The sequence below is a fragment of the Condylura cristata genome, unplaced genomic scaffold (genome assembly GCF_000260355.1).
Source record: "Condylura cristata isolate star-nosed mole 26May11 unplaced genomic scaffold, ConCri1.0 scaffold00030, whole genome shotgun sequence".
Taxonomy (NCBI): domain Eukaryota; kingdom Metazoa; phylum Chordata; class Mammalia; order Eulipotyphla; family Talpidae; genus Condylura; species Condylura cristata.
The window spans coordinates 20,288,112-20,312,205 of record NW_004567131.1 but is presented as its reverse complement, the minus strand read 5'-3'; the positions used below and the strand labels follow the sequence as shown (position 1 = coordinate 20,312,205).

At 37.2% G+C, this 24,094-nt stretch overlaps 1 protein-coding gene across 1 annotated transcript in view; it reads left to right on the top strand.

Moving 5' to 3' along the window:
* CUBN (cubilin (intrinsic factor-cobalamin receptor)) overlaps positions 1 to 24,094 on the top strand; it is a 207,718-nt gene that overhangs the window by 52,111 nt on the left and 131,513 nt on the right. Inside the window, exons 27-28 of the mRNA XM_004691275.2 lie at positions 227 to 414; positions 17,113 to 17,263. Of these exons, the coding sequence (XP_004691332.1) occupies positions 227 to 414; positions 17,113 to 17,263 (339 nt within the window). The remainder of the gene's footprint in view (positions 1 to 226; positions 415 to 17,112; positions 17,264 to 24,094) is intronic.

Below are 24,094 nucleotides of genomic sequence, written 5' to 3'. Positions count from 1 at the left end.
TACCACATCTTTCTAATCCAGTCATCTACTTTTGGGCATTTGGGCTGCTTCCATGTTTTTCCAATTGTAAATAAAGCAGCAATAAACATGGAGGTACAAGTATCTTTTTCAATCAGTGTTTTTGTGTCTTTTTAATCCAGATGTTTCTTAAAGGAAAATCTCACAGACCTTTTGGGGTAATTAAAATATATATGGTAGTTCTTAATAATCATCATTATTTTTCCAGCATGCAGGAATGTGGTAATTGTGAATCAAACTTATGGCATCTTGGAGAGTATACATTTCCCAGACCCCTATTCTACCAATGAGCGTTGCAATTGGACGATTCAAGCAACAACTGGAAACACTGTGAATTTCACATTTTTGGCATTTAACTTGGAAAATCACACAACTTGCTCCACAGACTATTTAGAGGTATGTATTTTGAAGCTAAATAAACCCCTGCATACTCTGCTCAAGTTCAGCGAGGTAAACTAGAAGTCATCATTCTTTTTATAACTGAATTCATAATTTTCCCTGCATATCTCTAATATGTACACTCCATGATATTTGAACAGGTATATTTCATAGCTCTCTGATACATTATCTTAATATTAAGTATCATAAATTAAATATACTAATAACTATGTTTTGACGTTTCATTGTAGCTTCTAGAGTGATTGACTTCATGTTATTTAAATAATGCAGAAGCATAAGAGTAACCTCTATTGTTGTAAATAATTTTCTAAAATGTTTTATATAAAGTCCTCTGTGCATATCACAAACATCGCATTTTTATGTCCACATGTCCCAATAGACAATGAGCTTTTAGAAGGTGAGGATGGTTTCCTATTTACTTTGTAACCCAGGCATTGATTATAGAGTTTGAATTTTATAGGAGCTCAATAAGTTTAGGTTAAATTGAGTGTCAAAATTATTTATAGTATCAGTGTATTGCTAGCTATTGATTATTGAGAAAGAGCCAAATTCTCAGTTATTTTATGTAATTTCTACATATTCTGCAGTTTTTCCATCCTGAACATACATTGAAATAGACTTTCAAAGTGTTGCATATATAACAATATGCTCAGCACTATAAGAGTGTTTTGATAAAACACAAAGATCTGCAGAGGAGGAAACTTTTGAACTGGACTTTAAAGAAAGCTTTGGTAGAATGAGGGGGGAAATGAGATGAAAGGCTTCCAAAGACTGGACTCTACCTCTTTGTACTGACTTAAAGATTGTAACTTTAAGTTCCATCAGATAATTTTTGGAGCTGTTTGAAAACTATCAAAAGTAATACATGTTTTAGCAACTGCAGAGCAGCTAATTAGAAGTCCTTGGTAGAGGATATTACAGGCACACAGTCAATCTTGTGCAACACTGATGGTAAAAACAGCGAAAACACAGAATGAGAAACAAGTTCAGCAAAGCCTTCCAAAGAATGATACTGAGCCAGAGGGAGGAGGTTTTTTTTTTCCATTTCTGTAAGCCAAGGGGCAAGACAAGAGTAATAACTGCCATGATCGGTCTATGATAGAAATTTTAAGAGCACATATAACTATTTAAGGAGAGAAAAGCCAGAAACACAAAATCCATTTTCCATTATTTTAATAACTTCTAGTTTAAGGGTTTATTTCAAATATCTCTGCCAAGTCCCAACTGAGTGACTATTATTGCAGACAGAGCTGAGTTATTTTGAATTAATGAAACAGAAACTGTGAAAGAATTTGATTAGAAATTTGTCAAAGATTATACCTAGCTTTGTAGGTTGGTAGGATCCCATTGGATATCTAACCTATCCTTTATTATCTTTTCCTCTGGGTAAAACAAAATGAGTCAGATTTGGAAATAAAATATTCAATGAGCGAAATGATCATTGGCTTATAGGAGTGAGAATATATTTATTGGATACGCCATTATGGAAAGTCAACCTCAAGAATTCTTTCTTTTACAATTTTATTTCATTTTCTCACTTTCCTTTGTTGAATCTGAGTTTCCATGTAGAAGAGGTTTCTAATAGGTGAAGTTTCTTACAAACATAAGTGATGAATTGGGGAGAAATCATCACAGAGCATGTATTAGATTAACATGTTGAGAAGAGGAAGGAAGAAACATGACTAGGTTATTCTACCTTGGAAGCAAAGGAAAGAAAGTCTAGTAGAAGGTGACAGACATCAACAAAGTGAGGTATTACCAGGGATCAAAAAAGGTCAGAGTTGAGAAGTCTTCTTCAATTACCAGTTTGACTCTGGGCAGAGCAGTGTTTAAGGAATGGTAAGCGCAAGAACAGGACTGTAGTCTGAAGACATGAAAGCAAGAGAGTAAGTGTAGATTAAGTCTATAATTTTACTGTCCAAGGTCTCAGAATTAAATAAGTTATGACCTCTTGTCTAATCCTCAGCAATCATCTTTCCAACAACTCCTCAAGTGATAGCTCTCGTGAAATATGCTCCTCTGCATATTTTCTTATGTGGCCACAGAATTGAATGCAAATCTCTGACTAACCTGGCCATAGTTGCCTATGCTGTAATTGTATTAACTCACTCATATATTTCTGGTATTGCAGGCTGAGGTTAAATTAATGTATTGTTGGTCAAGTCATAAATTGAATACCCAGTGCACCTTTACATCACTTATATTGGCCTCATAGCCTTAGCTTATATAAATAAAAATATATAAACTAAATATGGAAATTATTATTAGAATGTTATATTTGATAACTGGTCTGAGAATTCTAGCTTATGATCCCTCTGAATCTTTTTTTCTCTGGTATTCAGAACATTATTCACTTGTATATAGATTTATTGGCCATGGAACTACTACTTATTCAAAAATAATTGACAAGAATTTCAAAAAAGCACCTGTTTCAAATACTCTAAAATATTAGGTTTTTTTGTTTAACACAAAACCATTACTGAATATTTTTGGGATAAAATTATCCAAAAAACTTGGTAATAAGAGCTCATCTCCATGGAACACTCTTATTTTCTAGGCAGTTCTCACAGCAGCTATGAAATTCTCAGTCAGTATTGTAGGAAATAATATTATCCTCATTTACAATGATTGAGACAAATGTGTGTTTTCCACAGTCATAAAGATCCTAGGTGGCAAGACCAGGTTTTCTACCAAGCACTGTGGCTACGGAATGATTCTCTTAGCCCAAACATCATATTTCCTTTATCTCAAAAATCTGTCACAATTTTCTGTCACCCTCAGAAGCAATATGAGGAAGCTCCCATGGAACCCTTGGATTTACCATTTTAGTGACACTGTCACAAAGAAGTTTGTTATTTTAGAAGTTTGTGTTCGTAGATAAGCAGTGGTAGTTTATTACTACCTCTTTCTGTTCTACATGCTGACAAATTACACCGAGTCTGATACAGATTTTTTTTTCAGAAGTTGCTGTCAATTTTACTAGTATGTGAGATTTTGGAATAAATCTTTTCCATGTTTTGAAAATTGAAACATTTTCCCTCAGACCTTTGACAGTCCTGTATTTTATTGTTCTGCTTTGTACTCTTGGTTGCCAGTTCATATTCACACTAAACCCTGTAGAAAATATTGGTATTTGTGAAGGGGCTGTTTCTCTGAGGAAAGTATGAAACCTCATGATTAACAATAAAACGAAAGGCCAGGAGAGGGCAGGACCCAAGTTCAGTGGAGTCATACTATTTCTCTTTTTTTGTAGCTTTTCCCTGAATATCTGTACTCTGTTTTCATTTTTCTCCCTGAAAGCACTCTCTCGGTTTCTACATCACAATTTTAGCTTCAACATGATCACCCCTCCATGACTTTGTATAACCTTTGACTGAAAGTACCTACAACCAACTAGACCTTGCCTTGATGACAAATCAAAAGCACAGGTGGCTCATGTTTTTAAACTTTATGTTGAAAGGATGGAGCCAACTTGCGTAAGAATGGGCAATGCGACTGGCCCTGTCATTGAGCTCCATCCAGCCTTCTGGTCAGTGCTGCTCAGGTCGTGTCTGTGGGCTGAGGGGGCATCTTTGAGCAGACATGCGATATTGACTGGCATGCTAAAACATTCCTTAAACAGCTGGACACTTAGCAAGATTATAGCACCTGTCCTATAGTGATCACACCTTTCACCTTGTGTTATGTAATGCAGTTGAACTTGGAAAAGTTCATTGAAAGGAACTGACTGGCTAATATTCTAATTGGATTTCAGTAGTTCTTCTTCCAGCTTTAAATATTTCTCCTCCATTATGTTATACTCTCTTCTGCAAGCATCCTATTTTCATCTCTCCTTTGTAATAGGCATAGCTTTAAAAGTAGATGTTCTTCCCTCCCCCTGAAATGTGTCATTTCCTAGTGTTTAGCTATTTTGTATGGGTACTCATAAAATGATGAGAAAGCTATCTCCTATGATTTAAATTGACTCATTTGGAGGTTTCCTCTTCTATTGCTTTAGAAGGCCTGATTTTGTGGACTGGATTTTTTTTAAGACTGAGAGTTTTTGAATCTTAAGTCCTTTTGTCCTTGCTTTTCTTTTTCCTTTAAAACTTTTTTTTTAGTCCATGAATTTGTAACTCCCTTTGAAGTCTGCCTTTGAACCTTAGACCCATGATTGAAGATTTTACTCATCACAGGCTCCAGAGAAAATTGAAGACTCTTTCCAAATGCTTTGGTCACCTCCTCATCAGTAATCACTTCTTTGTTGGCCAGAGTTAGTTCAGAGTAGCAATTCACCATTTTCTTTATTTTTTGACAGAGGAGAACATAATTTATCAAATGCCATTTTTTAAAAAAGACATTAAGAGATGTGCAGATGGTTAAAATTATCTCCCCACTACCACATTTTTGTATATTTCTTTTTCTTTTCACCAATGTTGACAAGTTTACTTTGTAGAAAACAAACAAAAAAGCAGTCTCAGCTGAGGAAGATGCTGGTGGTAGAAGATAAAGTTCCTATAACTGGTTCCTAAATCTGGTTGCATTCCAGAATCATCCATGGGTCCTGTTAGAAAAACATATTCCTAGACTCCACCTCAGATGGACGAATGAAAATCCCCAGGGACTCCAATAGTATGAGCCTACCTAATCCCTTAGTCCATCACTCAAGACTAGTGTCCTTATCCATTTCTACTATGACAATATATTTTATCCTTACTTCAATGCTCTTTCATGGGAATTTATAAATATTTTAATAGGTATCTTCTTAACATTTACATTTGAGTGCTATGAAATAAAATGCTTCTTTTTCAGTAGGACTTGTTTTAACATTGCTATAGCTGAATTAGTGCCTTTTATCACCAAGGCCTGGTGATTTGGTTAATTTTATACTTATTATATAAAATGAAATATATATATATATACACTCATATATAGTTCCCCTTTCCTTACTAGGAACCTTTGTCATTATCATCTTCCATTACATCCTTCACACCTTTATATGCCTTCCTTTTCCTCTTTTCCACTTATGTTAAATGTTTTAAGTCCTCTGGATTATGTCATTGACTTCTGTCAGATGCATTTCCTTCTTAGTCTTTATGCGATTCATTTAATCATTTGCCAAATTCTCTTGCTGATGTCACCTTATTCAACAGATGTTTATATCATTATTTATTACTGTTTCATATCTTCCTTTCAGTTGCAAAAGAATGCATTTCAAGTGAAAGAGTAGATGAAAACTGAATCTATATTTTTCAAACCTGCATTTAATTCTGTGCTCATGTTTTGTAAGCCTGAGCAGCATTTTCCATATCAGTGCAATGAAACATCAGACCAATGTGATATTATAATTAGTTAAGGTGATACTAGCTATTGGAGAGACTCCTAAGTTCTCAGGTGCTTAATACCAGCTGACTTTTTAATAACATTGAAGTAAGGCAGGCATTTCCTGCCTTACATATGACATTTCAGAAATAGAGACAAAGGGAAGGTTGACATAGGGACAGCTGTGTACTGTGAATGTTAGGTGCTTCATAAATTAAGAGGCCTAAGTTCTAATAAATGCAAGAAGTGCCAAATTAACCATAATTAAACAGGGTTTGTTGTTTTGCTCTGGTTTTGATGTTGTACTTCCTCAAGCTGTTACTATCCTACCTGTGATTTGTTCTTTCACTTACTCATTCAAATATACTTGAAACACCTAGTTTGTGGACTATAACTGCTTTATTGTCAGTTTTGCTTGTTTTCTTGGAAAATGACAGATGGTTCTCACATAGTACAAATTTAATTTCAGTTGTGTTAAGTGCCAAAGATATAGAATGGGAAATGGGAGTACCAGCCTCACTTGTGGGTCAGGAAAGGCATCCCCAGGAAGAACATTGAAGTAAGAATCATTAAAATAACTATTAAGGTACCTTAATAGATAGTAGTCTGTATCTTCACAGTACCACAGTTCATTGCAGTCTTTGGATATTTTATGCAAGTTGTTTAATAGGCAGGAGAACTAGGACTCAGAGAAGTAGCAACACTTGCTCAGACTCACTCTGCAAAGAGGTGGTAGAGCCCAGGTTCCCTCTGACTGGAGTATAGGTGCTGGAGTTCACCTGGCTTCAAAGCTTGGCTCCTCCTCACTAGATGTGACCTTGGGCATGGAATTGTCTCATGTTGCTTTGGCTTCCTCATGTTAAAGGAAGGGGATAATTATGCTTTCTCATAAAATTACTACACTGTTGTTTAAGATCATAATTGTCAAATACTGAACACTCAAGAAACACTTGTTATTGTTCTCCATTCTCCTTCTGGCCGTTTGGCCATTCAGAGTCTTCTCCCCATTGGAGCATGTGGTGGTAGGTATGGTATGAAAACATTCTGTAGTTGTTTTAACCTATAATACCCAAAGAGGATACAACAATATAAACCAACTCTATGTCAGTAAATGTAAGCTGAAAGAAAAATAATAAATGCAGATGCAAAAATTAAAAAAAACATACAAACAAGCAAATGAAACAAAACTTCCCCCAATTTTTCAGGACATTGTTTCAATGTTACTGTAGCCTCAGGGCTTAGACATTCCACCTTTACTCCTCAGGACCCATCAATATTGAGTGACTTCTCCCTCATGGGGTTTGATTTCCTGTCCCAGCAGAGCCTTGATTCTGTTTGGCAGCTCTGACAATCCATAATTGTTCTATTTCTTTTTCAAGTTCCCTTACTCCATGCATATAGCCCTTAGTGGAACTTTGACATCTTACATTCTTTTAAAAATTTTACATCCTTTCTTAAAAGCAGAACAAAGGCAGGCATTTATTATTGCTGATTACAGATAGTCACATGAAGACATGACAGGTTCTGTAAAGGGCTCAGAAACAATTTCATCAGTTTCCAAATATTTGGTTTAAAGATAAACTACATTTGGAAACAACTTCAGAGAAGTAGTTTTTCTGTCATTCTTGCATGTGTTAATGAAATAAGAATTGCTTAAACCATCTCTCTTCTCCCTGTTAACTACTATAAGATGCTAATAATATAGGCAGAGTGATTAACTCATCTAGTGCTCACTCACAGGAAAATACCTAACAGGTGCTCTGGTCGCATAATAGTATATAATACCTATCAGTTGTCTCTGTACTTGCTCATCTAACTTAGAGTTTAATAGTGAAGACTGAAGGTAGGTAGCCTGAATTTAAACCCAGACTGTACCACTATGAGCCAGGTAACACTGAACAAGTTACTGAACTTCACACTACCTGGAATCCCCCTCTGTAAGTGGGGAATTAGTGTCAGAGAGTTTATGCACAGAAAGAGAGATTAAACTAGGCACAATGAAAACACGTAAATGTTCACGTTCATATTGGCACCTATACCAATATAGATGATACATACCTCAATTGGGGTATAGGAAAATTCACAGGTAGGCAGCATTTGATTCTTTAGGTGGAGATGTAATTAATGGTTCATTTCTCAAGACAGTTTTCCTCTTGCTTTCTCTTTTGCAGCTAGGTTTGTCAATGCATTTTGGCATATTTCATAAAAAATAAATGTTAATTCACTTATTTTACTCTAAGCTCTGTTAAGAACTATAATTTAGGAAATGTCATTTCCTTTGATTAACACGGGTTTGTCATATTCTCAATGTTACTTTAAAAATTTGTGTTTGTTATTTTCTGTTATTACAGATATAGATAACTTTGTTGTATGCTTGGATTTTAATACTTATTGAGAAAAAAGTCAACGAAGAAAGCAAAAAATTACTCTTGATGCCTTCAGAAATTATTGAGTCACTAAATTTCTATGTACCCTACTTTCCAGAACTCTAATAGGGATAACAATATTACCTGTATTATAGAGTTTCTGGTAATTTTATTTTTGTGATACATAGGGAAGATTTAGAATATTACCCAGAACAGAGTAAGTGCTAATGAATGTTATCCATTATTATTATAACATAAACAAAATTATGAATGGCTTCTTGCTTTCTAACACAACTTTCTGTGAATGAAAGTCTTTTATTTCCAAAACAACTACCCTTCTGTAATTCACAGATAAATGGACCCCAGTCGCGTAAACAGGATTCCTTACCTTAGCTTCTCAGCTTTCTTACAGAAAGGCATCGGGATTCTATAGCTGAATCTAAGAAGTGTTAAAATTCAATTTGTCAGTCAGAGAAATGCAAAGAAGCAGTGGGATTGTATATCAGAGTGGTCTGAACTGACTCTTACCATTATGGCACCCCCTTAAACACTTCCTGGAGAGATGAGTCATGTTTCCTGCCACTGTCTGTCAAGGGAAGTTTACTTCTAGGATGCCTGGCATTTTGTTTATAACTTGGAGGTAGACTCTTTCAATTCAGAGGACAACTGCTATTCAAAAATATTAAAGAAAAAAAAAAAAGTGACGGCCTTATACCAAACAGTTCAACGTATGACTAGATACAAGACATAAATCTAACATTATAGTAGATAAACATGACCTGTGATCAAAAGAAGTTTAGAAGGATGTGTCCATTGATTAATTGAGCCATATACTTCATGGAGGCATTAGGTGTAACCAAAGGCATTTTATGAAACTAAAGTTATCAGAGAAAAATATGATGTTTTCTAATTATAAAAAGTCTGAGTGTGATCAAAATCTCTTTCCTCAGAGGAAATGCTAATCTTGTCTTACCATCCCTCACAATGAAGAATTTTCATGTGATTGCATTAATTTACTGCATCTAATGAAGCAAACACACAGCTTTCAAAAGAGAGCCTTTGCTCTCAGATTCAAAAGAAACTCTGTGTGTTTCCTTTCTCAATATTCTCTTCAAACATGAAGGACAGAATCAGGGTGAATAATAATCAGATCTTGCAATAATTTCCTAACGACCCTTAAAACAGCAAAATTTCCCATAGTTGTTCAAAACTTAAAACTGCTCTATCTGCATTTCCTCTGCTGATGACCCTTGCAAAGCTTTGCTCCTGATGGATGCTACAGGCTGCAAGTGCATGGAGGTCTCTACCGCCAGGCGTGATTAAAGTCGAGTGTGTAGATCAGAATACTAATTTTTTAAATTAGGATTCATTTTGTGGGTTTTGCTTAATTGCATTGATTTTCTATTTTTTACAACAGGAAATATTTCCAATCATTTCAGAATTTATTTCAGAAAAGACCTCGTTACCTTTTAGATTTTATGTTTGCTATTTATTTAACTGGTTTTGCTATTTATTTAACTGCCCATTAGTGTTCTAAATCCTTCCAGCTAAAAGTTCTACAATTTCATATTCTACGAACCAGATTCTTCCCTATTTCTGAGTTCATCGAGCAGATGGTGAGGCTTTTAGGAGGTAATAATTAAAAAAAAAATTAGTCTTCCACTGTAGTGGTAGAATTGTCAGAAGGAAGGCTGCAGTTCTCGAAATTAACTGGTCCTGTGTGCAAAGGAGAATACGCTTGGCTTTCAAAGCATTTCACTTACCACTGGGGAGGGAATTAAGCAATTATTGCTCCATCAGCGACTATCAAAGCTTATGTTTATAAGAAGTCTTTAGTCCCTGAACATCTGAAGGAATTCTTTCTCAATGAAGAATTAGTCTTAATTAATAATGAAAACCTACTTACAATAAAAGGGAAGCATTTAGGAGACAGAATATGGTTTTAAACTAAGGCTGGGGGAGATGATATTATAACATTTTATTTTATTAAGGTAACATTTTTTACAACACTGTACATAATTCAAAATGTATAGGTAACAACACTGTTCAGGTGTATGTTACCATACCACATTATATTTTAGTGTACTAATTTTCATGTACAATATTTAGATACATTAAAAAACTATGGATATAGTCAGCATAGTATATTTAATCAATCAGCTATATAGCTGAAGACCCAAAAGGGTATGGAGCTGAGAGTTGGAAAGTCATCAATGAATATCTACATTGCTTGGTCAATAGATCCTCAAAGAAAATGCTTTAAAAATAAAGTTATCTGGCCACATAGGAATACATATTGATTACAAGAAAAATGGAAAATATATAATAGCCTAGATAAAATTTAATTTTATCACTACTAATTTTGTGGTATTTATTTCCTATATTTTTCCCTATATATTCCCTTATTTTAATATCCAAAGGGAAAAAGTACTGATTTTTTGCATCTAACACTAGTTTGTGAATGTTTCCCCCACCTCTTAGAACACTGCATATTCCATCACCACAGTATAGTCTCCAGTTCCTACTGTGGGAAATGTGGTACATTTTGAAATTTCTATTATTTTAAGCAATGCTGATATAAATAAATGTGTACATATATCTGTCATATACCCATGATTAGACAATTATTTAGAAAACACAAAAACGAAATCAACCTTGGTGCCTCTAAAATGAGTAATATGTAGACAGTAGAAATAAAAATATCAATGCCTTAATAAGAGCAGTCAGAAACCAGTGACCACATGGAGAAGAAGCGACATGATCTGTTTGAGATAGCTCTCTGATGTGGAGTGACACGAAATCTCTCAGAATGTGGTTATTTTTTGGGTTTCTCGCTCTGATGAAAAATCTGGCACTATGAGTAATTGTTTAATTTTAGATGGTGTTTCATATTTCCTGTCCCACCCTGTCAGCACATAGTAGCACTGGCTCTCCCGGGCCTCAGGGACCTGTGTGCGGAGTGCACTGTGCGTGGCCACAGCCCACTGGGGGAGACACGACCTCCTAGGTTCTCTATCACAGAACCATCTAAACTCTAAAAGTTCTAAGCGCCTCCAGGAGATTGTGTGTGAACATTTTTAATAGCTGCACTAATCAAGAAGTCCCTTGGGTCCCTGTTACAGTTTTTCTTTGGGGTGAGGTAAATCTGAATAGGCATTCCAACAATTCCCAATTCCCATGGCAGCTGGAACTGCAGGATGGGGTGGAACACAAAGCAGAGAGGAGGCTGAAAATGGAAAAAAAAAAAACAAAAAAAAACAGAAAACACAAGTGGAACTACTTTCTTTACCAGTTTTCTCTCCCTTATGTACCACACCACAGCAGCCTTGACAGATTTCTGTCTTTTCTCTGTTACCATCCACTCTCATGATCCACGTTCTCCCCCCTACCCTGATACACATACCATGCTTATATTCTCCCCACACAGTGTGATTTCTGTTACACTGTGTATCGTACATGTCAAAGACAGTCTCAGTCTCCACACAAAACCAGGTTGCCATGGCAACACACCAGTAATGGCTGTCCATCTCCTCACAAGTGATTCATTGATCTGTTGCTTTCCTGTCTGGCCTGCTAGAGATAATTTCTGTGAAATATTTTACGCAAGTCAACCTAAATTTTCTGCATCCATCATATTTCTTCTCAAAGTTATTTATGGAATGGTTTATTTGGGAAAATGTTGGTCCCTTTGCATCTGACCAAAAGTTAAAGTAACATTTTGAGAACTTTGCATAAGCCAGGTCTCATTCTGTTCCATGGTTTGTCTCATTTGCTGCTTACAACAACCTTACAGGATGAGTACCATTATGATGACAAATTTATTAAGAAATTTAACTTAGAAAGATTAAGTCATTTCCACAAGATTACATTTCAAGCGAATTTTAAATTTGACTAAGACTAGAAACCCAGAAGCTGACTCTTACCATCTTAAATATACTTCGTAGTTCCCTACAATCCCTATTTGCAATTGAAATGAAATTTTATGAGTGACATTGACTTTGAAAAGGTCAATTTATGAACCCACTGAGCATGGTTCTCAGAACTCTATCTTCTTTATACTGATGAGTTTTTGTTCTCTACAAAGGGTGATTTCTATTATACCTAGAATTCTTCCTCATGGCAGATGCATTATTTAAATTACATATAAAGTTTAAAAGCTGATGTTTATTTGGAGTTTTCAAATATTTGTAATAGAAAATAAGCCCTTCCCCCATACTGAAATTTTTCCATATATTAATGATATCATCTTGCTTTAATTTCTCTACATTAATTGTATAGACTTCATTGTTAAAATTAATTCCTCACCCTAAAAAAGGAAATTTCTTCCAGGAAAATGCATACTTAGGACATTTCTGAATTAGATACCAGTCTAAAATAGGGAGGGCTGAGTGGTAATTGCCACTAACTGTGACACTAAAATGAAGTTAGAAACAAAAGTCAATTAGTACATTCCATATGCACATATATGAGACAATTCTAGTTTTTATTCTTACAGTTAGTGATTTTCAAAGTAGTAAAACAATTTAGCAACAGAGAGGACTGCAAAAGCACATATCTGCTCTGAGATTTCTTGTAGCTTACAAAGTGCATTCCCAGGAGGGAAAAGGTTGAAGTACATATTATCTGAGTCTGGCATTTGCTCACTTAGAATGATTTCTAAATTACCTTTGATCAAAAAAATTTAAATTATAAAACCTTAAGAAAAAAATCAAAATTAGACTGTATCAGTTATAGCTTCTACATTTATGTGTGGGTCCTTATTATTTAGAAGAAGTATATGAACCACTTCATCATGCAACTGGAGTCTGAAGTTAGTGGTCTAATAACTATGTATGTGCCAAGTTACCAAACCCATATGAAGGAAGTAGATAGAATGTGGCTTAGGCAAGAGATTTCCTTCCTTTTTTCCCCCAAGAGTGGTTGAGATATTTTAAGGTGGTTTGGGGTGGGATGGATTTAAATCACAAAAATACCAAACCAGTAGACTCCTTAAGAGGATAACTAAAAGGGTTCAACATGAGAACATTTTTATTTGTAGACATTCACATTCAGAGGTACATTTAAGGGCCAACTTGAAATTACAAGCATTGCTTCAAATATTTAAAATAAAGAAACCACAACTTTACAACTTAGATTTGCATACTCAAGTAAGACTCTCAATCTTTATTTTCTTAATTTCTACTAGCTTCCTATATATGGACCTAATCCTAACCTGGAAGATTGGTCATACTGGGTAGATCTGTAGATTTTGTAAAAGCAGGGGAAATCCTGCATATCCTTACCACAACCAAGCCAGCATGCTTGCCAGCAGTGGCAGTGAGTCACAGCTGGAATGTCCTGTGGTTAACATTTTGCTCTGAAAACAGAATCAGAAGCAGCAGGCACTAACAGGTTTCCATGGTGACCAGTATTTGTATACTTTGAAAAATGACTGTTCCTTTTTGTGTGGTAAATTTACGCGGGAATGAATTGTGGAGGTGACGTTATCCATCTTTGTGCATATAAACAAAAAGTCCTGATTTAATTAAGTGTAAACTTTAGAGAGACATAAAATTAAGGGCATGGCACTTTTCTGCATATAAAGGTTCTGTTCTCCACTAATTAATTCATTAATTTATTTGACATTATATTTAGGCAGTTTCATCAACGTCTATTTGATGTTTATTTCATTGCATTGTTCTCTCCGAAGGCAAAGAGAAAGTAATTGTCATTCATCAGTCTTCCCCCCCTACCAAACTGCTTCCCTTTGCCCCTGCCCCCCTTCCCATCCATAATGCTATTTAAGAACCACTGGGATTCAGGGGCTCTCTTTGAATGAGGTAATCCCATCCGGAAAAAAAGAAAATAAAATTCCCTCCAAGTCATGTGAAAATGTCAGGTCTTATCCTTGCATATTAAGAGGCAAAAAGCACTATCATAATTATGACCTTGCATAGACTAAAGCAAGCTTCCTCAAAATCTCACTGTCCAGTATTTCATAAAATCTATCAAAGTGCTGGAAGGAAATCCATGGGGATTACATCTAAGATGAAAAAATGTGCAAAATGAAGAATGATGTGAAAAAATATGTATAAAAATTTTAAAAAGACTAATGAGTTTCTTTCCTAATAATGTCTTCATTACATAAAATCTGTTTGACATTGTCAAAAAAAAGATCAATCAAACATAGAGTGCAAGCTATGGAGAAATCTTACCTCATGTTTTGCTGCTTAAGTTGAAATAATTAAAGTTCTGGTCACTGAACTACAAAGTTTAAAATGAGCCTTTTGGGGTTGAAAACAAGGGGAGTATTTTTCTTGCTTATTATGCCTCTGCTTGGGAACAGCATGTTTATTTTGTATTAATTAGTTTTGAAATGGAATTAATATGCTAGATTTAATAAAAATGCTGAAGCTGAGATCAATTTCTGACAGTGAAGCAGTCATTTAGTGGTGAACAGATTGGAACTGGGCCTCTTCCCTGAAGCAGCCTCCCCTCTGCTCTGGCTTGTGGACCTGAGCTTGGAGGGGAAGGATTTTGGTTGTATTTCCCTCTTTTTATATTGCTTTATTCTTTCTCTCTTTTTCTCTGTCAAATATCTAGAATATTAGAAACTTGATGATAAATATACACATTTGAACAGCAGGATTAAAAAGATATAAAGGAAGCTGAACTAATAGGCCTAAAGAGTAAACCTCATCTTTATTCATTTGCTGAAAATGCTGAGGTTTAATACTTCAGGATCAGTGATAATGGACTTCAGAGGTTCTCTTTTTAATCTTTGCTCACTTCTTCCCAAATCTCACAAGCATATCTATCAGGTGAGTAAGCCAACTTTGAGAACTGAAGGATACAGAGCTGAGGCTTTAACAACAGGTTTCTGACCTTCAGTAAGGTCTTGCCTGATGCCCTATTTACAGAGGGGCCACAAAAGATTCAGGCACTTTGCTGCCTGGAAGGAGCTTGCAGAACCTTAAGACTGTGGGAACTTAATACTTACCCATCTATGTAGATTTCAAGTAATAGTGGAGACTAATTCTCATTAAAATAAATGCTTTGTGGGGAGGTGATATTTGTGTCTGTTTACTAAAGATGTAATGGAAACCTGTTCTTGTCCAAACTGTGCCCTGGGCTGAGAGAGGCAATCTGGCCTCTAAAGAAGCTCATAACCACAAAGAGAGATAAGACACACATGCTTATAACTAGAGTGTGCAGGAATGTGACCATTTCTACAAAAGAAGCATAAATTAAAAATGAGGGGATTTAAAAGAAAACAAATTTATGAGTGTTTATAGGGATTAGGGAAAATAGCATTGGAGGTGGTTTTGTAGAATTTGATTATAAAGTTCTCTAAACTTAAATCAGTATGTTTCAAACAACACTTCAGTGAACTATACCACATTTCAGTGAATAAAAATAATTTGGTTGGTTGAGAATTTTGTTGCATCAAGATTATATACTTACCTATAGTCACATGCAATGTACACAGATGCTCTTACATATGTGTACTCTCTACAAGAATAGCCAAGAATGTTTTTTAAGATTTATTTATTTGTGCATATAGAACTGGGGTACAGGCCAGAGGCTCAGGGGCAGTGAGAGGCTTCACCAGAGACAGAGTGGGGAGCAGAACATGCAGATGGACGAAGTACACTGCTGAGGGGAGCAGTGGGCGGGTCAGGAGAGGTCTGCCATGCCATGTGGCCACCTCTGGGACAGGCAGGAATCCAACTCGTGGAAGCAGCTTTAGATTCTCAGTGCTGTGCTTTAACCCGCTGCGCCACCCCGCTGCGCCACCAGGGAGGGCCTGTTAATGAATCTTTGATCAAACGTTTCCATTTTATTGTCATGGGTAACTTACCCCAAAGATAACTGAAACAAAGTATTTAATGTATATTTGAAGTTTAAGAGGAAAAAATAATAGCCCAAGTTATGAGGCAGAACCAATCTTTTCAGACTATAATTATTGTTCCTGATTGAACAGAGGTAGCAAGGTTTTTTAAAGTTTGGATTTATGAATCTGATGAAATTAAAAAATATAATAGATAAAATATCTCAGTGAGAAAATGGGCAAAGAAAGACCTCAGCATAAAAGTCCGAAGAGAAGGCATATATATGCCCAATAATGATGGGGAAGAAAAGCTTCAACCTCAAAGTAACATGAGTTAAAACAACAACTCCCTCCAGCAGTTTTTAAATAATAGCTGTAATTGCAAAGTCTCTACTGTAAGAAACATTTATATAAACTTTTGGTGGGAGGATAAAGTGATATAAACTTTCTGGTAAGAAATTTAACTATACACACACACACGTATTCATAAAATGTTCTATTCTTAATTATAGAAAACTTTTCTGAGGTAAATTTAAAATATCAAAGAAATATTATGTTGATAAGAAGTCAGACATATTCTAAATGAACAACAAAAGTGTAGTGCAAATAAAATGAATTAATAGCACTTACTGTCCCCACTGAAAAGCTTACACATATAACATGTGACTGTTTATTGCCATGCTTATTGAAAAGCAAGGCATACACTTAAATTTATAGCTCAAATTTATACACAAACCTGTATCAAACAAAGAAAGGAAATGTTAGCAAGAGAAACTTCTGGTATTAACAAACTTTTAACAGTGATTATCATCAATTAGGTTAATTTTTATATTTTCCTTTTTTGTAGCTGTCTAAAATGTCTTATTTATAATTCATTAAGCATCTCTTATGGGTCATTAATATGTGACGACATCTCATTTTGTTCATTATATCCTTGTTCTGTGCCTAGATTCTACTTTTGAGAGGACCGTGCTAGTATTTCGACTTTCAGATTTATTGACCTTAGGAATCATATCTATCCCTTAAGTTCTGTGTAATTATTTACTTAAATTTTTTATTTTAAGCCTCCTCATCAACCCACCTTAACAGATTTACCCTTGATATTTGAACTCAGGAATAGCTTTCAGTATATGAGTAGATGTTGCTTTTTACATCTGACAAACCATGTGAACTTTTATTTTACATTTTTTACATTTTGAACTTTCTCTTTGATTTCAGCTCTATGATGGTCCACAGATAATGGGGCGCTACTGTGGAAATGATCTGCCCCCCTCAGGGGGTACTACAGGCTCCAAGCTTCAAGTGCTATTTCATACTGATGGGGTTGGTCACAATGAGAAAGGATTTCAGATGTACTGGTTCATTCAAGGTAAGTTTTGAACCAATTTTATTTGTATATGCTATCTTCTCTTTGATCAAGAATTATAACTTTTCTAACTATATTTAGAAACAATCCATTCAACAAATAGTGGGATCTGGGTAGTTATCTGGTGCTAGATCTTAGAAAATATGCTCAGACATTGGTAGAACTTAGAAAGTTTCATCCTATGATTTAGAGGTGAACTCAAGATGGACAGGATTTGGATAGGGTTTGAATACACACAGTTGATAGACTGCGTAAGAGAAAGGAGACATCAGTGTGAAGTTTCTGTGGATGAAGACCTGTATGTATCTGGATGTGACAAGCAAAATGCAAGGTGGTATGGGAGTCTTTGAGGTAGAGTGGAACAAAATGAGATTTAAGGCTCACCTTGACATTAGTTAGAAATGAAATGACAAGGATAGAAGGGAAAGAATGCGAGTCAGTTTGACCAGCAGAAAAGAGAGAAGATCAGACCGATAGGATGGAAGGAGCAGGGAACTTGGTGATTAACTAAGCCAGTGGTGTGTTTTTTTCCCCCAGACAGAGTAGTGGTGCCTCAGAGCCTACCTATGATTTAGTGGCTCAGGAAACAGGAGGTATAATTGTTTCTCTGAAGATGAAAATTCATTTTTAATACAAATTTTGAGAAGTCTAGACTGACTTTGTATGGGCCAATCTGAAAGAAGAGGGGCCCAGAGCAGTGATTTCTTGAAATATGTCCTCCAAAAGCAGGTTCAGCATTGAATGAAACTTGTTAGAATGCTAATTCTCAGACTCTTGACATGAAGAATCACAGACACTCAGAGGAGACTTGACAATCTGTTTCAATAATCTTCCTGGTTATTAAAGTTTGGGAATATCTCTCTGAAAATAATCCAGACCTTGAAATTAGTCTTTGTGAATATTAGAATAGCAGCTTTCAACCAAGGTCTAAGAGCTTACTGGCATGTTTTTGTCAATTTGTAATAAAAGTGGAGTTGCCATATTGTGCCAGGAATCACAGCCCCCTAAGTGGTGATGTTATTAAAGGCAGAGAAAGGCAGAGTGTGAAAGGCAGAGTGAGCCTGAAATGTGCACATGTGTGTGTGTGTGTGTGTGTGTGTGTGTGTGTGTTGTGGTTGTCTTGGAGACATTTCAACAGTATGCTGGGTTTACTGTTGGAATCTCAGTGTTCTCTTACTACATAACCGGATAACCCAATTCCATGTTTGAATGTAAATGTGAGATTATGAGCTGGGGATCAAGAGTGTTTCTATTAAAACATAAATATGGATTTTCAGAGTTTAAAAAAATTCATTATTAATCTGTAAAGCTTAATAAAGTTTGAAATACAGATTATGTATTCCCAAAGTAAATAAGCCATGATAATTATGCTTGTTCTGACCATCTCTTTCCAAAGTATATAGATTTAACTGTGTAATATCAGTTTTTTTCATCTAGTACATGAAAAGACTGGATTGATGCAGCTCTGTCATGCAGTCCATCTCTAACATCTTGTGAGTTTGAAATAGTTTGATTCTAAGAAACTAGATACATAGTGAAAAGAAGTGAAAGGGACAGGGAAATCTCAAGAAATGACCCAGATTTTCAAGAGCTGAGGGGCATTTTTCCAGAGCATGGCTTCTCATCCTCTCATATGCATGTGAAACACTGGGAATTTGGTAAAAGATGGGTATGATATGGGTGGGTTCGGCTAAGGCCCCTGAATCCTCATTTCTAAAAATTTCAAGTTAATGTTGATGGTACTACTCTGTAAACTGCTTTTTGAGGAGCAAAGCAATTGTAGACATTCAGGCTAGAGAAATAAAGTGGCAAGAAGTGAGCATTCCTAGTGACTAGAGAATCCTTCAAAGGTGCTTTGAGGGCATATTGTTCTAATAGTCATTGGCTTCAGCATCAGTCATGTAAGAGCTGGGACCCCTGTAAGAAAGAATTTTACTGTTTTGGAGCTCTAAAAGTGAGGGGAAGCTTTACATGAGACAGAAATGTAGAGAGTAAGACAATAAAGACCTAGGAAAGGAGTCCTCCACTTAGATACACATCAGAGCTGCCTGGGTTCCAACCTCCAGAGACAGAATTCTACTGATCTGTGATGTAACCTTGACTAGTGTTCAGTTTAACAATGTCCCTAAGTAATTATGTCACACAAACAGGATGGAGGATTTTGAAGCAGTTATTTTGCTAGTTATATGTTTCTTTTCATAGGGCTCTTCCTCTCCCCTCCAAGATGTTCTAGCTATACTAACATAAAGACACTCTAAAGAGTTTGATTTAATGATCATTGTGGGCTCCATCAGACTACTATATCACAGAGTTCTCAAGTCAACATGCTGGACATGGTGGAATACTCTGCTAAAAGCTGTACTTTCTGTTTGTTAGGGAACATTTTTTTTCACTAGTGCCATTTGGAAACTGTCTTTATTTGGGAAAGTCAAAGACACCCTCTGTCTATTCTATTTTCCTGTTTACTATTTCAAAGCTTTCTTCCAGTTGCTGAAAACTTGCTAGGCTTGGAACTGGAGTTATGCAACAAAATTTGCCAACTGGGGCCAGAGCTAGATTTTTTTTTTTCTTTTAACTCTCTGCTGCCCACTATATATAAATTCTACATTGGAAGAATCTTTTGAAAGGTGATGGTTAGTGGTCTGGGTCTGTACAAAATTAGCTGACTCATATACTATAGTTATGCAATGCCACAAGTACACATAGTTTATATTCTGCTTCTGAATTGGGTCTTTAACTTTCCATAGCCTGAGAAGAGGGGCCAGGGAAAATGTCTTCAGGGAAAAGATTCCCCTGTTTCTTACCCAATGGAGGTAAAATGATAGCTAAATCATAGTTCCTCAGTCATCCAGGGTATTTTTTTTTAAAGAGCAATGCATTGTTTATTTTAGGGTTTTAACTTAGGCTTTTAAAATTTTTAATTAAAGTACCCATGGTTTACATCTCTGTTAGTATTTTCTAAGTATAGTATATTCCCAACCCCTTCAGATGTAGTCACTATATGGCACACCCACCACCCAAGTACCCATAATCTGCTCCCACTGTCCACTCTGCTCTCTCCCTCCTGTCCTCCTTCTCTCTTTCCCATTCTCATCCAGGATCTAAAGTACTCTGTGACAGCTGGGGACCATGTACCACTCACACTGGTGGGTCTGGTTCCTACTGTCATGGAGTCTGCTGACAATTGGGAGAAGTAGTCATCATGCAAGCAACATAAATAAATATAAACTAAAATATGTGGGGTCCTCCCAGTGGTGCATTGGGTTAAAGCACAGCACGATGAAGCTATCAAAAACCACTGCAGCATGAGTTCGATTCCTGGCCAGGGAGGTGACCCACATGGGGTGGCAGGAGGGTGACCTCTCCTGACCCACCTGCTGCTCCCCTCAGCAGTGTATTTCAGTCAATCTGCCTGTTCTGCTCCACACTCTGTCTTTGGTGAATCCTCTCACCCACCCACATCTCTGGCCTGTACCCCAGTACTTGCATGCATGCATAAATAAATCTTTTTTTAAAAATGTGGTAAGTTGGGCCCTCCCTGGTGGCGCAGCGGGTTAAAGCACTGCACTGAGAAGCTAAAGCCACCTCCGCATGAGTTCGATTCCCGCCTGCCCCGGAGGCGACCACATGGTGTGGCAGACCTCTCCTGACCCGCCCGCTGCTCCCCTCAGCAGTGTACTTCCTCGATCTGCCTGTTCTGCTCCCCACTCTGTCTCTGGTGAATCCTCTCACCCTCCGCATCTCTGGCCTGTACCCCAGTTCTGTACGAATAAATAAATCTTAAAAAAAAAAATGTGGTAAGTATCAGGGAAAACACAAAAGGGAATTTGGTGGACACTGGAGGTCAGAGAAGTCCTGCATGATAGTTGGACCTTTAAACTAAAGTTTAAGCAAGTAGGACATAGAAAGGATCCTAAGTAGATGCAGGGCCCTGCGGTAGGTGGGAGCAGGGTGACTGTGAGGGAGCCAGGAATCCAAAGTGGCTGGACTCCAGGGTCAAAAGGAGCAGTCAGTGTTGCAGGGCTGAGAGCAAAGCAGTGGTGTGGGTGTTTATGTGCACACGTTAGAGACTCAGCAGGATGGGCTAACCCATCGCTTTCATGAAATCTACCATATTTCAGAGAAAAGGGTTTTGAGTAGGATTTTGAGGGACTGAAACAACATGGAATGTTGTGGGACTCAACTACAAATAAGTACAAAACAAGCAAATACAAGGTAACTATAAAAATTCCTCTCAACGTGTGTAACAGAATTATTCTTCAATGTAGGTTTGAGTGTGCACATGCATGCATGTGTATGCGAGTGTAGTTAAAATGATTGTCCTTGCAGAATCTCTCTAGGTGGTGATCTCAGAATCATGCTCAAGAGCTCAGGGCGCCTAGCCTGACGCTGGCCTGAGCATTGTCTTCCCTGACTGTACCTTTAAACTCAACCCCTTTTCTCTAGAATTAATTCTTCTTTCAGATCCTCTTTCCTCTTCCACAGTTTTCCAAATCAGGCAATAAGAACTCAGGCAAACTCTGCACAGAGAGTACACGCTCCCCAGTGGCCTCACTTCCTGAGTACTGCTGCTGGAGGAAGGAGCTCCATACACTTCGTTCATTTTGCCAATTAATAAATAAACCCATTTACAAAACGTGCTTCTTTGTAGACCGCACAAATCATTTGCTTTGAGAAAATGGATCTACAATCAGTTTTTATTTGTGAGCTCGTATTTAAAGTGACACTGTGGACTTGAGATTAAACCACACTGCCTTGCCTTTTATATGAGCCATCAAAGAGAATCCCACTCTGGAAAGAAAGAAATGGCCACAGTTGCCCTGCCCTGCTAAATGGCTCACAGTATTCAGCTTTGACAGCATTGTCCAGGGGCTGAATTCGGCCTTGGGGACCTCCGTCTGGGTTGCTAAAGGAAATATAGAACCTTCTACAAGCTGTATGAATAGGGGCCTCCCGGCCAGCTGTGTACACCCCTTGCTTCCTCTGACCATGGCTCCCGGAGGCCCTCTTTCACTTGGCAACGGAATCCAGTATACAAACAAGGTCAAGGAGCTTTGTGAGTGAAAGAGTGACATTTCCAAAGGGAGAGCACCCCTCAGCTGGGAACTAGCAGGGGAAGGGCTAAGTGGCATGTGATCAGGAGATGATGTCACCCTGAATTTGCACAAAGGAAAGTGTGGCCTATTCTGTAGGGAGACAGATGACATCAGCCTCTCCAATAGGGATTGCTTCCATTTTATCTCCTTTTTAGCTATTAGTGAGGTCTTAACCTTTTGTTTTTGGAAATCCAATTGGGTGGGCATTTTTAAAACCTTATCAGTATCTCCTGTGATGGTTCACTGTCAACATGAATCAGCACCTTGGTGACTACCTGCCTGTGGACATGCTGCATTGTGCCAAAGGGCTTTTACAAAATATATTTATGGTGATCTGACAGAGAACCTCCAGGACAGCAATGCTTCCCATAAACCTTTATTCATTCTTTTTGCTTCACTTGATTTTTTGATTGTCTTTGTTCATTACTGGTCTTTCAAGGAAATTCCTTCTAATTTCCAAATTCTGTTTCTTTCTTTTGTGTCTTAGCATTTGTGTGGTTGTGTTTCTGTAGACTCTTCTGTTGAGAACAAAAGGTGATTCCCATTATACATTGTAATCCTATCCCTTTAGACATCTGCCTGTTAGGTGATAGGTGAAGGGTGATACGGTGAGATGTGGTGGGCCTGCCTTCCAGTGACTGGAGCTTGCAACTGTGAATTATGTTGCAGTGATTGCAAATAACCTCTGTAAGCATGTGTTTATTGAGAACATGTTTTCCTTTCAGTCATCCATTCATCCAGCGAGCCAGCTTTGTTTATTCACTACCAGGTTCGGGGCTTGGGGTTTAGATTATAGAGAGTGTACTAGCTTATTCATCCCGCCATGACAAAGTCCCACAGACTTTAGCTTAAAGAATAGAAATATATTCCTTGGAATTCTGGAGGCTGCAAGTCCAAGATCAAGGGGGTAGTAAGTTTGGTGTCTCCTCAGCCACTTCTTGAGGCATCCCCTTTTCTCTTTGAGCACGTAACCAGGAGTCTCTGTGTGTCCACATTTCTCCTTCACATCAGTAAGATTGGACTAAGTCTTACTTTGAAGGGCCTCAGTTTAACTTCCTTGCCCCTGAAATAGCATTTTCTCTAAATACTGTCACATTCTGAGCTGCTGCAGAATGGAGGTTCATCATATAATTCAGGGTGGGGGACACAGTGCAGTTCACAACAGAAAGCAATGAGATAGTACTTGGTCAGAGAGACAGACAGATAAACCAAATGTGAAATAAGTCCATAGTGCACGATGCTGTAGGAGTACAAAGGACATGATCCAGGAGAGCCTGAGGGAGTTTGAGTGGTCTTCAGGCAGCTTTGCTACTTGCTGTTAACTTTCAAAAAAATGAACAAGCATTAAACAAGCAGGGAGGCTTGGAGAGTGCCAGAGTTTTGCAATGGGCAAGTATTTCAACCGCAGCATGTGTTCTCAGTATCCAGGGACTGAAAATCAGGGTTCTGGGGAGGATGAAGAAAATTTTATAACTTATGTATAAAGCATAGATATATGGAGTACATAGCAGGTATATAGTATACCTGAGAGACTACAATCATGGGAAGTGGAATTTGGGGGAAAATTTTTGAAAAGCCCTTGGGTGGACAATAATGCACAATTTGAGAAATACTGAGCTAAAGGAAGTGATTGAAGTTGAGGCAGGACAGGTTGTTAGACATCAATTGATAAGGCCTTTGTCTTATCAAACTCAGATTTTATTTCTTATAGTCTGCCCTGAGCCTAGCTTCTGCATGA